Raw genomic sequence first — 12,125 nt, forward strand, 5'->3', positions numbered from 1 at the left:
TGGCTGCAATGAATGAAACAAGACCACAGTGACAAGAGAGCTCCAGCCAGGGAGCAGAGCTGACACAAGGATGAGCCGCTCCATAGGCCCCTTCCCTCCTCCTCACTTCTGGTCAAATCAACCAGCATCAGCTGAAGCTGGCAGAGAGCTGGAGATCTCAGCAACACAATACCCTGAAAAGAGGCCCCCACAGTCAAGCCTGGTCCTGTGCTGCTGAGAGAGGTTCCAGCTGGGTGCTGGACATCCCTGGCAGGCGATGGTTCTGCACAGATCTTTATTTTCCAAATATTATTCATGACCTTGTATTTGATGAGCAATAATAAGGCTGGGATCTCACTGTGTGCTGCTGCCAGGGTGCCTGGGCCAGGGAAATTGGCTATGGAGGCCACTGTTGGAAGTGCTTTCACAACATATGGGGGGTTGAGCCCTGGCATAGATGCTGCTCTCTGTGCCCTTGGCTGTGTGATCGGGGCAGCTCATGCCAGAGGCTGCAGTGGATGTTGCTTAGAGTCCAAGGAAGTAGGAATCTGGGACAAAACAGGGTTTGTTTCCCCAGCTGTGACTTCTCTCATCAGCTCAGCTGCGACCTTGTGTTCCCACATCTCAGTGGGGTGGCATCCCCAGGAGGATGCTCCTCTTGTCCCATGACATTTGTGGGCTGGAGGCCAAAAGGTTCTGTGTCCTCTCTGGAGCCTCACTGGGGACCTGACCACCTCCTTCTTGTGCAGCTTGTGGGACTGGGCCCCACAGAGAGAGATACCAACAGCCAAGGCTGCACAGGAGGAAAGCTCAGCACAACCCTGGAGCACCAATCACATCCTTCAAGGGGCTGGTGTGGTCAGACTCAGGAAGAGGGTGAGCTGGAGCCTTTCCAGGGTTGACACACTGAGGGGCCACCTCTACTTTGGACTCAGGGATGCCCAAGATGAGGAAAATAGCGGTGAGGAGATGGCACAGTGATGTACCAACCCCACATGTCAGGGACCCTATGGCTCAGGGACCCCAGGACAATGTAGAGCTCCCTGCTGCATCCTACCCATAGATCCCAGCAACCTGATGATCCTGGTGGGATGCTGGTGGACTGAGGCTGTGTGGAGGGCATGAGGTGCAGGCAGTCTCCTTGCCCCATGGGAAGGAGCACAGAGCTGCTCCCCAGGTTTGGCAGCAGGGTGGCCCCAAGCCAGGGCTGGACTCTGGTCTGGTCTATGCACTGCCCTCCCACCCATGGGCAGAGCCAGCAGTGGGGCACAGCCAGCACTAGGGACACAGAGACGAGTGGGGACACAGAGGGGAGTGGGGTACAACCAGCAGTGGGGCACAGCCAGCAGTGGGGTACAACCAAGAGCCTAGCACTGGGGATTTGGCCACTAATCCTCTCTGGCTGTAATTTAGCAAAATTGGCTGGCTTTTTCTATTAACTTCTCCCAGGCTGCAAGTTGCTCCTGGCCAGCACATCCAGCAGTGAGGGACTGTTCTCCTCCACCTTCCTGAACATCTTAAGTGGGAAAATGGGGTGAAGTGCACAGCACTGGGGAGGTGTCAGGTTAAGTGGGGTGATGCTGGAGCTCACTTCATATCAGGGGTTAGACCATTTGGGAGCAAGCCCTGTGCCCCAGGGTATGATGAGTATGAGACACAAATCAGTTGGAGAGAACAGCATGGGGGCAGTTCTCCCAGGATTGAGAGGCAACTGGAACTGGCAGGAGAGAAGGCATGGGGAGTGCTGCCAGGGGCAGACACGTCTGTGGGGTACAGGAGCCATCCCTCACCTTTGAGGAGCCACCTGTGTGGGGCCAGCCAGCCACCAGCACTCTCCCTGCCTGCTCTGGATGGAGCATGCAAGCTCCTGCTTCCAGCATGAGCAGGTTCCCACTTAGCAGAGCTAGTGAAAGTGGTGATCCAGCTAGGTTTTAATCCAGCACCTTGCAGGCTTTCTGGTGTCCCTGATGCCCCCTCCCACTGGTTGGTTGTCAGGGAAAGGCTGTCCTGTCTAAGGAGCTGCAGGACTCCAGTTTCCATCAGACCTGGACCAAAGGCTGATACTCCAGAGAGTTGGGACAAAGCTGTAGGAGTTCAGCAGCTGGAGATTGCCTGGGACACAGTGGGGAGTGAGTTCGGTGCCCATCACTGCCTGCCCTGCAAGGCCCTTCCTGCCTCACTGATGACTAACAGTGTGATTGTGGCTCGTAGGAAAACATGGAAAGGCTGGGGCACACTCCAGCTACACTTGGGGCATTGGGATCTGCTTCTAACCAGGGTGGTGTCTCTGGGTCAATTTCTGGCATGTTCTCTGGGATATTTGGTGGGAGATAAGGAACCATGTGAATCCCGCATCCAAATCCATGAGTACCATCACAACATCCACTCCTCAGTATAGAGTACTTAGAACCAAATGGGGTTTTAGCAGAGGTTTTGCAAGATATTCAGCCCTCCCCATGTGCTGATCCCAGCCCAGAGTCCTTTTTCAATGTCCTTGGCAAATCCTTGCAGCACAGCGCTCACCACGATGTCACTCAGCCCAGGCGTAATATCCAGGTGGAAAGTTTTCCTGGATTCCCTTCATTCAGAAGACATCGCAGGCAGGCACCATCAGTAACCACGGGGTGTCCTTAAAGATACTGGAGGAAGCATCTATTTGTTGTGACCCTCATCCCTTCAACTTCCCTGCCTCTCTCCATGAGCAGAGAAGGAAGGGTGTTGTGCCTATCTTTTCCCCAGTATTGAACCCACGTATGAAGCACAGACTGCTGGGGACTCTTGGGAAAGAAAGCATCGTTCTTCCTACATCCATCCCGAACCCTCCCAGTATGAAACATAGTCTCAAATGTGTCTTAAGCCCACAAACATTTACTGTCATCATGTATGAAGCTGAAAGAGGTCCAAGAAGTCTGCCAGCCCACTTGGGGGCAGAACCTGCCTGGCAGCAGCAGAGTGGGTTCATCCAGGACAACGTCCACAGAGGTGTGTGGGAGCCACAAGCAGCAGCGTGGGAAGAATCTGCTTGTGCATATATGAGCACTCTGTAACCAGACACATGCAGCAAAACGTAGTAATTAGGCTGGTAATTAGAGTTCAATGATGGATGTGATGCTCCCATACAGAGGAGGTCATTAACTTCCTTAGACCTGTGGCCAGCTGACCCTCACTCCTCAGCTGGATGTCCCCCCACAGACACGTGCTTTCTCTGCCACCAGCCCTGGGCCCCGTGGGAGGCTGGGGGACAGTTCACCAGGCAAGTTGCAGTAGTTCTGCGTGGCTCGGTGCCTTTTCCACCTAATCAGATCCTCAGATCATTCTTGACCCTCTCTTGGTCTTTTTTTCTGCCATTCCAGTCTTTAGGTTTCACATTTTCCTGTCATAGAGTCATTGAGGTTGGAAAATACCTCCAAGATTAAGTCAAACCATTAACCCAGTATTGCTGTGGTCACCACCAAACCATGTCTCTGAGTGTCACATTCACACAGCTTTTGAACACTTCCAGGGATGGCACTTTTGGTGCTGTGCCCAAAAGTGTTGGAAGCTGAGATTTTAACATGGTCACCTGGTTCCATGCAATGGGACACTGGGGACTGTAACTGGTCATCTCAAATCCATAACAGATGGCTTCTTTCTTTTTTTCTTCAGGCATTCCCTTCATGCTTGTGATTCTTAATAGAAAAATCTATACAGTCTCAAGATGTTTGCACTGAGAAGAAATAGCTTGGGCAGTGCGAAAGATTATGTGGGACAAAGTCAGGTTCCTGGGCAGAAATGCCCAATCTTGGTGGTGCTGTCCCCCAGGTCAGCAGTCCTGCTGCAATTAGCACTGCAGCCACTCTGGGGCTCCCCAAAGCAGAGGGATTTGGGACAGGCAGTGATAAGTAGCATCCTTCTCACCAAGGCAGCTGAGGGATGCAGGAGCCATGGGAGGGGATGAGATGCTTTCTTTGGGAGTGCTGCAACATGACACTCATCCCTTCTGCCCCCAGAGGGGATGTTGGCTTGATGGTCAGATTGGCAGAGTGGGTTAAAGGACTGAGAATCACCACATGCACTCACCTCTTCGCACCTTGTTCTCCATCTTCTCTTTGGTGCCCTGGTGCTCTGCTGGCAGGAGCTTGGCTGCTCTCAGTGGGGCAGGCTGGTGTCACTCATCCTCATTCACACCCTGCACCTTCAAGCTGGCAGTTAATTATGCCATCAGAGCTTTCCCTTTAATCAGAGCATGGCAGATCTGTGGCAGGGGCTCCCCTCAGGAGAGCTGAACTTTCCTGGCAGCCTCAGGATGGGAAGACACAGGATATCCCATTGCTCTGCCTGTCACACAGTCTGGGGCAGAGCCTTGGCTGTGCTGTGTTCCCAAACAGGGTAGGACTGATGGTCTCTAGGGTGAGGCAGCCCAGGATTACATCGAGCTGGTTGGTGCAGGAAGCCCAGCTAAGGAAGAAGCAGATCCAGTGGGCTCAGGACACGCATTGAGGGCTTGAGCTGCTGCTGGAGCAGGACCTGCCCAGCCCTTCCTCCAGCCTCTCACACCCCCCAGCACAGCAGGAACCCCTTGCCAATATTGTCACTCTCTTTGCCAATGGCAACTGCCCCCATTGCTGACTGGCTGCAGACCCCATCTGCTCCCTGGGTCTGCTCTTGCCACTGGAGCACCATTGCTCTTTGCACCTTGTTACAGCTTTGCTGGGTGGCATCAGGCATCCATGTCCCACCCTGGATCTCCAGTTCCCTGGCTAGAAAGGGGGCAAATGTTCCCTCCTCCCAGTCTCCCAGGAGTGCTGCAATGCTTCCCACTGCAATCCTTCTATCCCTGCAAGGCAGCAGGTGGGATGTGTCCTAACTGTGACACAGGCCATTAATCTCTTTGATTAATTAAAAAAATGCATTTCCTGCCCCTTTTATTCCTATTTTTCTACCATGTGTATAACTATCTGCAGTATTGCAACTGTCTGAAGGCCAGCAGGCCCTGACAGCATTTCAGGAATAGATCCTTGGAAACCCTTGGAAAACACAGGATGAAGACAGTGGGAAGACTTCTGGGTTCCAGAGAAGCAGGAATAATAAGGGCTCGATCATCAGATCTGGTGACAGTCTCTGATGACATCTCAGTCCAACGGACTTCTTTGAGCTTGGGATTACAATCAAACAGCCTGGAGGAAGATGGCACAAAGAGCTGGAAATGTTTTCTTTGGATGGAAACATTTGCCTGAGGTCACCACTGCATTCTCACCACCCAAAGTGTATGAAGAGCCAAAGTTGCCAAGAAGCTGGAGGTGAGGAGCTGTGCTTCCTCTCCTGCGGGGTGTCAATTTCTGCAGCTCTCCTGAGCCCATGGGCACCCCCATGCCTCCCTCTGGGCCCATTTTTGTGGTGGGGATGGAGCTGAGGAGCACACAGGCAGAGTCTCACTGATCCCAGCTGGCAGTCAGCTCCCCGAGCTGCACAAAGGGCCTTTTCATGCCCTGCATAAACAAGCGAGAGGCATGAAAGGTTGTTATCGCAGAGCATCAGCACCAGCAGCAGCTCAGGCGGGGATTCCCAAAATAACCTTCTCCCAAAAGTGCACAGACATGCACACCCCTTTTTCCATGCTGCTGGGCTTTGTGGAATAAAGGCTTTGGGTGCCCCCTGCTCCTCTGCAGAGCCTCAGCTCTGGCTCACAGGCAGCTCTGGACCCCTGTGCCGGGCAGGGCCTCCTGCCCCAGCACACACACGCACACTTTCACCTGGTGTTGGCAGTGAGGAAGAACACAGCCCACATCAGCTTTTGCTGCATCCCTGTATCTTTCAGTCTGATGAAGAATCCTTAGCAGTGATGTTTGATAGCTGGAAACGGGCTTTTCCAACATCAGGATTGCAAGGACTGATCAACAGTTTGCTTTGGGCTTGAAAGGTGGACCTCTGAGAGTTTCAAGGTGCTTTTCCTTAGAGGAGGTTTCCTTTTCACAGCTGCACCCAGAAGCTCAATCCTGAGCTGCACACCTCTTATCTCTTTCCTTAAATGAACAGCAGTTTCCATGTAGAAATAGATTCCAGAGGTGCTACTGGACGATATGATGATTCTCTTAGCTTTCTATCCCAAGCAAAGTCACTGCAGAGTTAAATTGCAGGGGGGAAACTTGCTGGAATAAAAGATCTTGGAACCTCTCAAGAAGGTAGAATCCTAAAATCCCAGGATGGTTTGGGTTGGAAAGGACCTTAAGGACCATCCAGTCCCAGACCTCTGCCATAGGCAGGGACAACTTCCACTAGACCGAGCTGCTGCAAGCCTGGCTTTGAACATTCCAGGGATGGGGCAGCCACAGCTTCTCTGGACAACCTGTGCCAGGGCCTCATCACACTTGCAGGGAAGAATTTCTTCCTAACATCCAACCTAAAACTCTCTTCTTTCAGTTTAAAACCATTTTCTCTCATCCTGTCACCATCTACCAGTGTAAAAAGCTTTTCTCCCTCATTTTTATAAGCCTAAACCACTGGAAGGGGCTCTGATGCCTCCCTGGAGCCTTCTCTTCTCCAGGCTGAATATCCCCAGCTCTGCCAGCCTCTCTCCAGGGCAGAGGGGCTCCAGCTCTCGGAGCATCTCCATGGGCTCCTCTGGATTCACTCCAACAGCTCCATGACCTTTCTGTGCTGGGAGTCCCAGAGTTGGAGGCAGCACTGCAGGTGAGGTTTTTCCTGAGCAGAGCAGAGGGCCATAATCCCCTCCCTCTCCCTGCTGCCGACTCCTCTTTTGATGCAGCTCAGATGCAATTGACTTTTTGGGCTGGCAAAAATCTGGCAAAAGCCTGATGCTCAAGCCTGTCTTAGCACTGAACCATGAAACAACTGCCAGCCCTTGCAATTTATGCTGAACCTCATTTATTTGTGTTTTCTTGTGTTGTTTCAAGTTGATTTTGCCGGACAATGGGAATCTGGTCAGGATATCGTCCCTTGGGTTTCAAAAATGACCTGATTCCCCAGAGAAGGAGGGTTTTCCATAGAGCTTTGCAGGGCTTACAGATTTCTCTGTTCACATTGCTGTTGCATGAGGCTCAGAGGTTCCCTTGTGCACCACTGAGCACCAAAAGTCCCCAGTGTCTGATGGACAGGCAGAGGGCCAGTTCCACCCAGCCGAGTGATGGCTGCATTTGGGGTTTAAAACAACTCTGTTTTCTGGAAACATATTTGATGTCTCTGAAAAAAAAAAAAAACTGAACAAATGACAACTCCTTTAAAGTTTTTTAATTTTTTTTTTTAAAACTTCAGTTGTACTCTTGAAAACCTTGTAATGTTTACACTTCTTCAAGGTTTTCTGGGGGAAAAACCAAAGTCTTACTGTCCCTTCCCCAGCACCCCATCTGCCACTGGTGGCCAAAGCAGGTATCTCCATTGCTGCCATGATGGCAGCAGGAATCTGATGCAGGAAAGGATGTAGGAAAGTCCATTTATCTGTTATTGAATAGCCAAGAAAGGGTCCAGCACAGCTGGGGTGACCAATAGCTCACAGAAGATTATTTTGCCCTGAAGCTCTTTCCCTCATCTCAGGGGGCCAAGGGCCATGCAGCCCAGTATGGGCAATGATTGCACTTTCTGTGTCTTCATGATGGTTGGAGAGTTTCAGACTTTATCTTGGTGTTAACGGGAGGGAAGACAGTTCAGGCTGGGCTGTTTGCACCAGTGCAAGAAAAGGAGTGAAGGATTCGCTGGGGAAATTTGTTCTATACGTTCTTCTTCCAGCTCCTTGTCTTCCCAAGGGGAAAGCTCCCTGTGGTGGGCAGCGATACCAAGGATACCTGTGCTCAGAACTCTGCCACTGTGGCCACCCACCAACTTATTTTACCCAAATTCACTTAAAAGGGAATTTAACATTTACATTTCCTAGATTTTCCTTTGGAAAATGACAGAACCTCCTGAGCAGCCATCACTATTTTCTCTTTGAAGGCCTGAAAGATGAATGCAGACACTCACAGCAGCCTGCACACACCTACAGTTGTAATTATTTTTTTCAATGATACAGTGCAGCTTTTCTCCTGTAAAAGTTCCCTACAAATTCAGTACAGTGTGGCACACCAGTGATGTCCTGTGCAGCAGATTATGTCCTTTGCATCACAGTCACCTCGGCAGCAGGTAAGCACCTCTTGAGCATTTTCCCTTACAGATGTGCAGCAGTGAATGGCTGGAGGGGAAAGTCATGTCTGTATGAGGGATCTCAGCAGCCAGCTGAAAAATCATTTACTTGTAAATGAATGCCCTCCCTCAAGTTGGCTCCCATGTAGTGGGGTGGGTTTTTTTTACAAGAGGTTCCTGCTATTTACCCAACTTTCCAGCTGGGCTTCTCTGCAGCACAAAGCAGCAGGACCTGCCTGAGTTTGTACAGTGAGTCAACAGCTCAGCAGGGGATTAGAGCCCACAGTCCTGCTGGCATCGCTGCCTTGGCTCAAACTACTGGACCATGCAGCCTCATTTTGTTCCTGGTACTCTGCTGGTATGTGGTTTGTCAGGAAAAAAGCCTCAGTGTGGCTAATAAAGGAGGCGCTTTCTAAAGCAGTAAAACAAAGCCTGCCTCATTCCAGGACTTCGTCCCAAGCCATGGCGGTGAAGGGTCAGGCTCCCTTTGTGAGTGGGAATGGCAGGTTTCCTGAAGGCTGGGGGTGAGGAAGTTGAGCAACAGCACCCAGAGGCAGGACACACACACACACTGCTGCCAGACAGGTGACCCTGTGCTGACACACTGTGACAAGCCACCCCAGAACAACCTGGCTTGCAGAGGACAAACGGAGACAGCCAGGTTGGAACTTTCCGGCCAGAAGAGTCCCCTGACCTCTCTGGCTGATGGAGACCTGCCTTTCCTGGAGTCCCGCACAGAGCTGCAACCTTCCAGCCTCAGAGGACCAGGACAGTCACCAAGGGCAGATGTGCCACCAGGTAACGGAGCAAAGCCAAGCCTTGGCAGGGCAGTCCAGGGGAACTGCTGGGAGCCCTGCATGGTGCACAAGTGCAGAGGGCAGGACTTCTCACAGGCTCTGGGAATGAGGAAACCAGATTCATTCTCCCTCTCTGTGAGCACTGATCTGACTACCCAAAGCTTAGACCTAAGGCAGAGAGTGGCCACTGCATCCCTGTTGTGCATCTGGTGCATTCCCATGTATCCAGAGCACTCCTGCATCTAGTACATCCCTGTTGTACGTCCAGTCCATCCCTCACCCTCTCCTTCCTTGCTGTGCATCCAGTGCATCCCCACACCCAGTGCATCCCTGCTGTGCACATGGTGCATCCCTGAATCCAATGCATCTACACTGTGCACCCAGTGCACCCCGGTGCACCCCCACACCCAGTGCATCCCTGCTGTGCATCCACTGTGCCCATGCAACACGTGCATTCGTGCTGTGGGTGCACTCGTGTCTGGCAGAGCAACAGCCCCCGCATTCCCCGACACCCCCAAAATGTACACGTCCAATGAATTGATGTGGAGATCTCCAGGGCCTGGCTTATGGATGTGCCCTCCAAACGGGCTGTGCACAGCAAGTGGGTTTCCCGGGATGCTCCTGGAAGGACCAGGAACCCCTGGGAGCTGCAGAACCCGCCGCGTGTCCTGCGCCCGGGGCGGGGAGCGGCAGGAGGCGGCTCTGCAGGGATGGGGGTTCTGGGGAGGACACTGACGGTGTCTGTGCGGGATCCTGCCCGTGGGCACGCAGGCCGTGCGTGAGAACAGCCTCGGCAGCCCCCGCTGCTTCGGGCAGGGACAGACCCCCGTGCAGGCCCCACCGCCCGCAGCCCCGGCGCGGCCCGGGGGCGGTTCCGGCGCGGCGGGGCCGGGGCGGGCCGGGCCGAGCCGTTCCCGCCCCCTCCGCAGCCGCACCGCGGCCCCCGCCCCGCGCTGCGCCGCGGCCGCCGCACGGCGGGCAGGGCGGGCAGGGCGGGCAGGCAGCCGGCGAGGCGGGAGCGGCCGCTGCGGCTGGGGCCGCGCCCGGGAGACGGCGGCGGAACGGAGCGGGCAGAGCCGAGGTGAGCAGCCGAGGGAGCGGGGGGGGCCCGGGGCCGCGCAGCACCAGGTGCGGTGCTGTGCCTGCGGCGGAGGGGCGGGCAGGCTGCAGGCGGGGCTGCACCCGCACCGCCGCCAAAGCTGCTCGATGCCGGGTCTCCCGTTCCCGGCGGCGGCGCATCCCGCCCCGTGCCCTGCTGAGTGAGATGCTGCCGGCGGGGCGCGGCTCCCCGCGGCGGGGCGATGGCACAGGGTGTGGGCAGGACCCGCCAAGGAGCAGAGCGGAGTGCGGGGAAGCAGCAGAGCCAGCCGAGCCCTTGGGGCGGGATGATCCGGCCCCGGGGGTCCGCAGCCCTGAGCCGCTGTAACACATTGAACTGCCGGCCTGTGATTTGAGGGAGACGATTTACATTAGAGGGAGAATGTGGAGAGAGCCAGGAACAACTTGGAATGGGTCCTCGCATATTTCTGTAGTTATTTTTGGAGTACTGTCATATGGCAGGAGGTGGGCTCTAGAGGTATCCTTGAGCTCAGCATTTTCTCCATAGACTGGTTACCCCGGAGATCGTACTAGAGGACCTGCGTGGCCCCGTCAGTGATTTCTGTATTTCCCATCTCTTTTTCCTCTGTCTGTTTCCCGGAGTATTGTTCCCCTCTGGTGTGCCCAGCCCTCAGCTTGCCACAGTGGGGACCCTCTTGTGGGCAAACAATGTTCTGGGGGTGTGTGGCTGAGTAGTCACAATATGCTGGAGGTGATGGCAAAGCTGTGTTTGATTCAGCCGTGGATGGTGTGAGGTGACTCCTGATCAGCCGGTTCTCCATTGCTGTGCATGAGGTGTGGCTTCTCCAGCATCCTCAGAGAGACCAGCCCATGCATCAGTCTCTTCCTGCACTTAACTGGCACTTTCCCTCCAGCTTTTTCATGCTAGACTTGTCCAAAGGGATTTTTGCTTGTGAACAACTTGAGATGTGGGAAGCACATTGTTACCACAATCCTGCTCCTTGGGGGACTCTCTGCATCCTTTTGTGTCTGGTGGGAGGTCTCTGCTGGTGTCAAGCCCCTTGGACCATGACTGTACAGGCTGGAGAGCTGCTCTGGTGGCCTTCAGCTCCATGTCTCTGTTGCCATCATATGAATTTGGAACTCAGGGAAGGTTGGCTGGGTTTGGGTGATGGTCCTTGAAGAAGGGAATTACCCTTTGATTCTGTTGGTTTGGAGTCTAGTTTAGTAGGCACGGAGCCTGTCCATGGGTGCTCCCCAGCATGCTTGGAGCTATTCTCTCCATGAGGACCTATCTCTGTTGTGTGCAGGGACACAGGGCATGTTCTGGAAGCTGTGGCAGGCCCTGGCTGTTGTAGCATATGACAAGTCCAGAGAGTTCCCTCCTTACAGAGGGATAAACCTCCATGTTTGGAGTCAAGGACCGTGGGGCAGTGTGAGCCGCCTCCCCCCTGCAGCCCTGCTGGGAGGGAAGTATTCCCATTCCTCCCCTCTTTGCACCATCCCTATGCCGTGTCAGTTGCTATAGCCATGACTTCAGCTGGTGGTGCTGCCATTAACACAGCAGTTGGTGTTCCCAGGAGAGTCCTGGGCAGGGCTGTGGGGCACAGAGCCTATGTTTGTGCTGGGGTAAGCCAGCTTTGGCTACAGGGGGTGCGTTCTTGTCCTGCTGCTTTGGTTGCTTTTTGATGCTATGCCTGGAAAGGTACAGGATTTTTTTATTTTTATCAATTTTTGAGAAATGAGCATTTTCTACAATTTAGAGGAGATGTTTTGGTTTGGAAGAAGCATCTAGAAGGGGTTTTGAAGTCCAGTGTAGGATTTCTGGGCTAAAGGCATGAGTGCTACAGAGAGCCTGTGTTCCTGGCATGTGGAAGGGGAAGGTTTTGGTACCTCCCCTGTCCAGTGCAGAGACGGAGTGTGCTGGGCCCCCTCTCCTGGGCTGCTGTCATGCTTGTCACCACAACAGCCTAACAGGGTAAGTGTCTTCAGTCATGTGTTTTCTGTATGGCCGTGAGAGGTGGCTGGGTCAGCTGAAGAAGTCACTGCAGCGTAGAATGGGGAAAATATTAAAAATCAATTTTCTTCTCCCGGGCAGTTGAGCTCCCTGATAAGCTGTGGGTGATGACCTTGATCCTGGAGAGGAGCAGGATCTCCCATTCATTTACAGAATAACAT

General features: G+C 53.6%; 2 protein-coding genes across 6 annotated transcripts in view; one reads left to right on the forward strand and one right to left on the reverse strand.

Annotated features, from left to right (window-relative positions):
• Positions 1-5,390: 5,390 nt before the first annotated feature.
• Positions 5,391-12,125, reverse strand: part of LOC139680248 (vitelline membrane-like protein) — a 29,752-nt gene continuing 23,017 nt past the window's right edge. The window contains exons 5-6 of the mRNA XM_071572692.1: positions 9,730-10,331; positions 5,391-5,447 (exon numbers count right to left, since the gene is read on the reverse strand). Coding sequence (XP_071428793.1) covers positions 5,391-5,447; positions 9,730-10,331 — 659 coding nt within the window. The remainder of the gene's footprint in view (positions 5,448-9,729; positions 10,332-12,125) is intronic.
• The window catches only part of EPB41L1 (erythrocyte membrane protein band 4.1 like 1), a 67,793-nt gene continuing 65,212 nt past the window's right edge, over positions 9,545-12,125 (forward strand). For all 5 annotated transcript variants that reach the window (XM_071573175.1, XM_071573174.1, XM_071573176.1 and 2 more), the window contains exon 1: positions 9,545-9,969. The gene's annotated coding sequence lies outside the window, so the exon portion shown is untranslated. The remainder of the gene's footprint in view (positions 9,970-12,125) is intronic.

Source organism: Pithys albifrons, chromosome 18, assembly GCF_047495875.1.
Source record: "Pithys albifrons albifrons isolate INPA30051 chromosome 18, PitAlb_v1, whole genome shotgun sequence".
In the NCBI taxonomy this organism is placed as follows: Eukaryota; Metazoa; Chordata; class Aves; order Passeriformes; family Thamnophilidae; genus Pithys; species Pithys albifrons.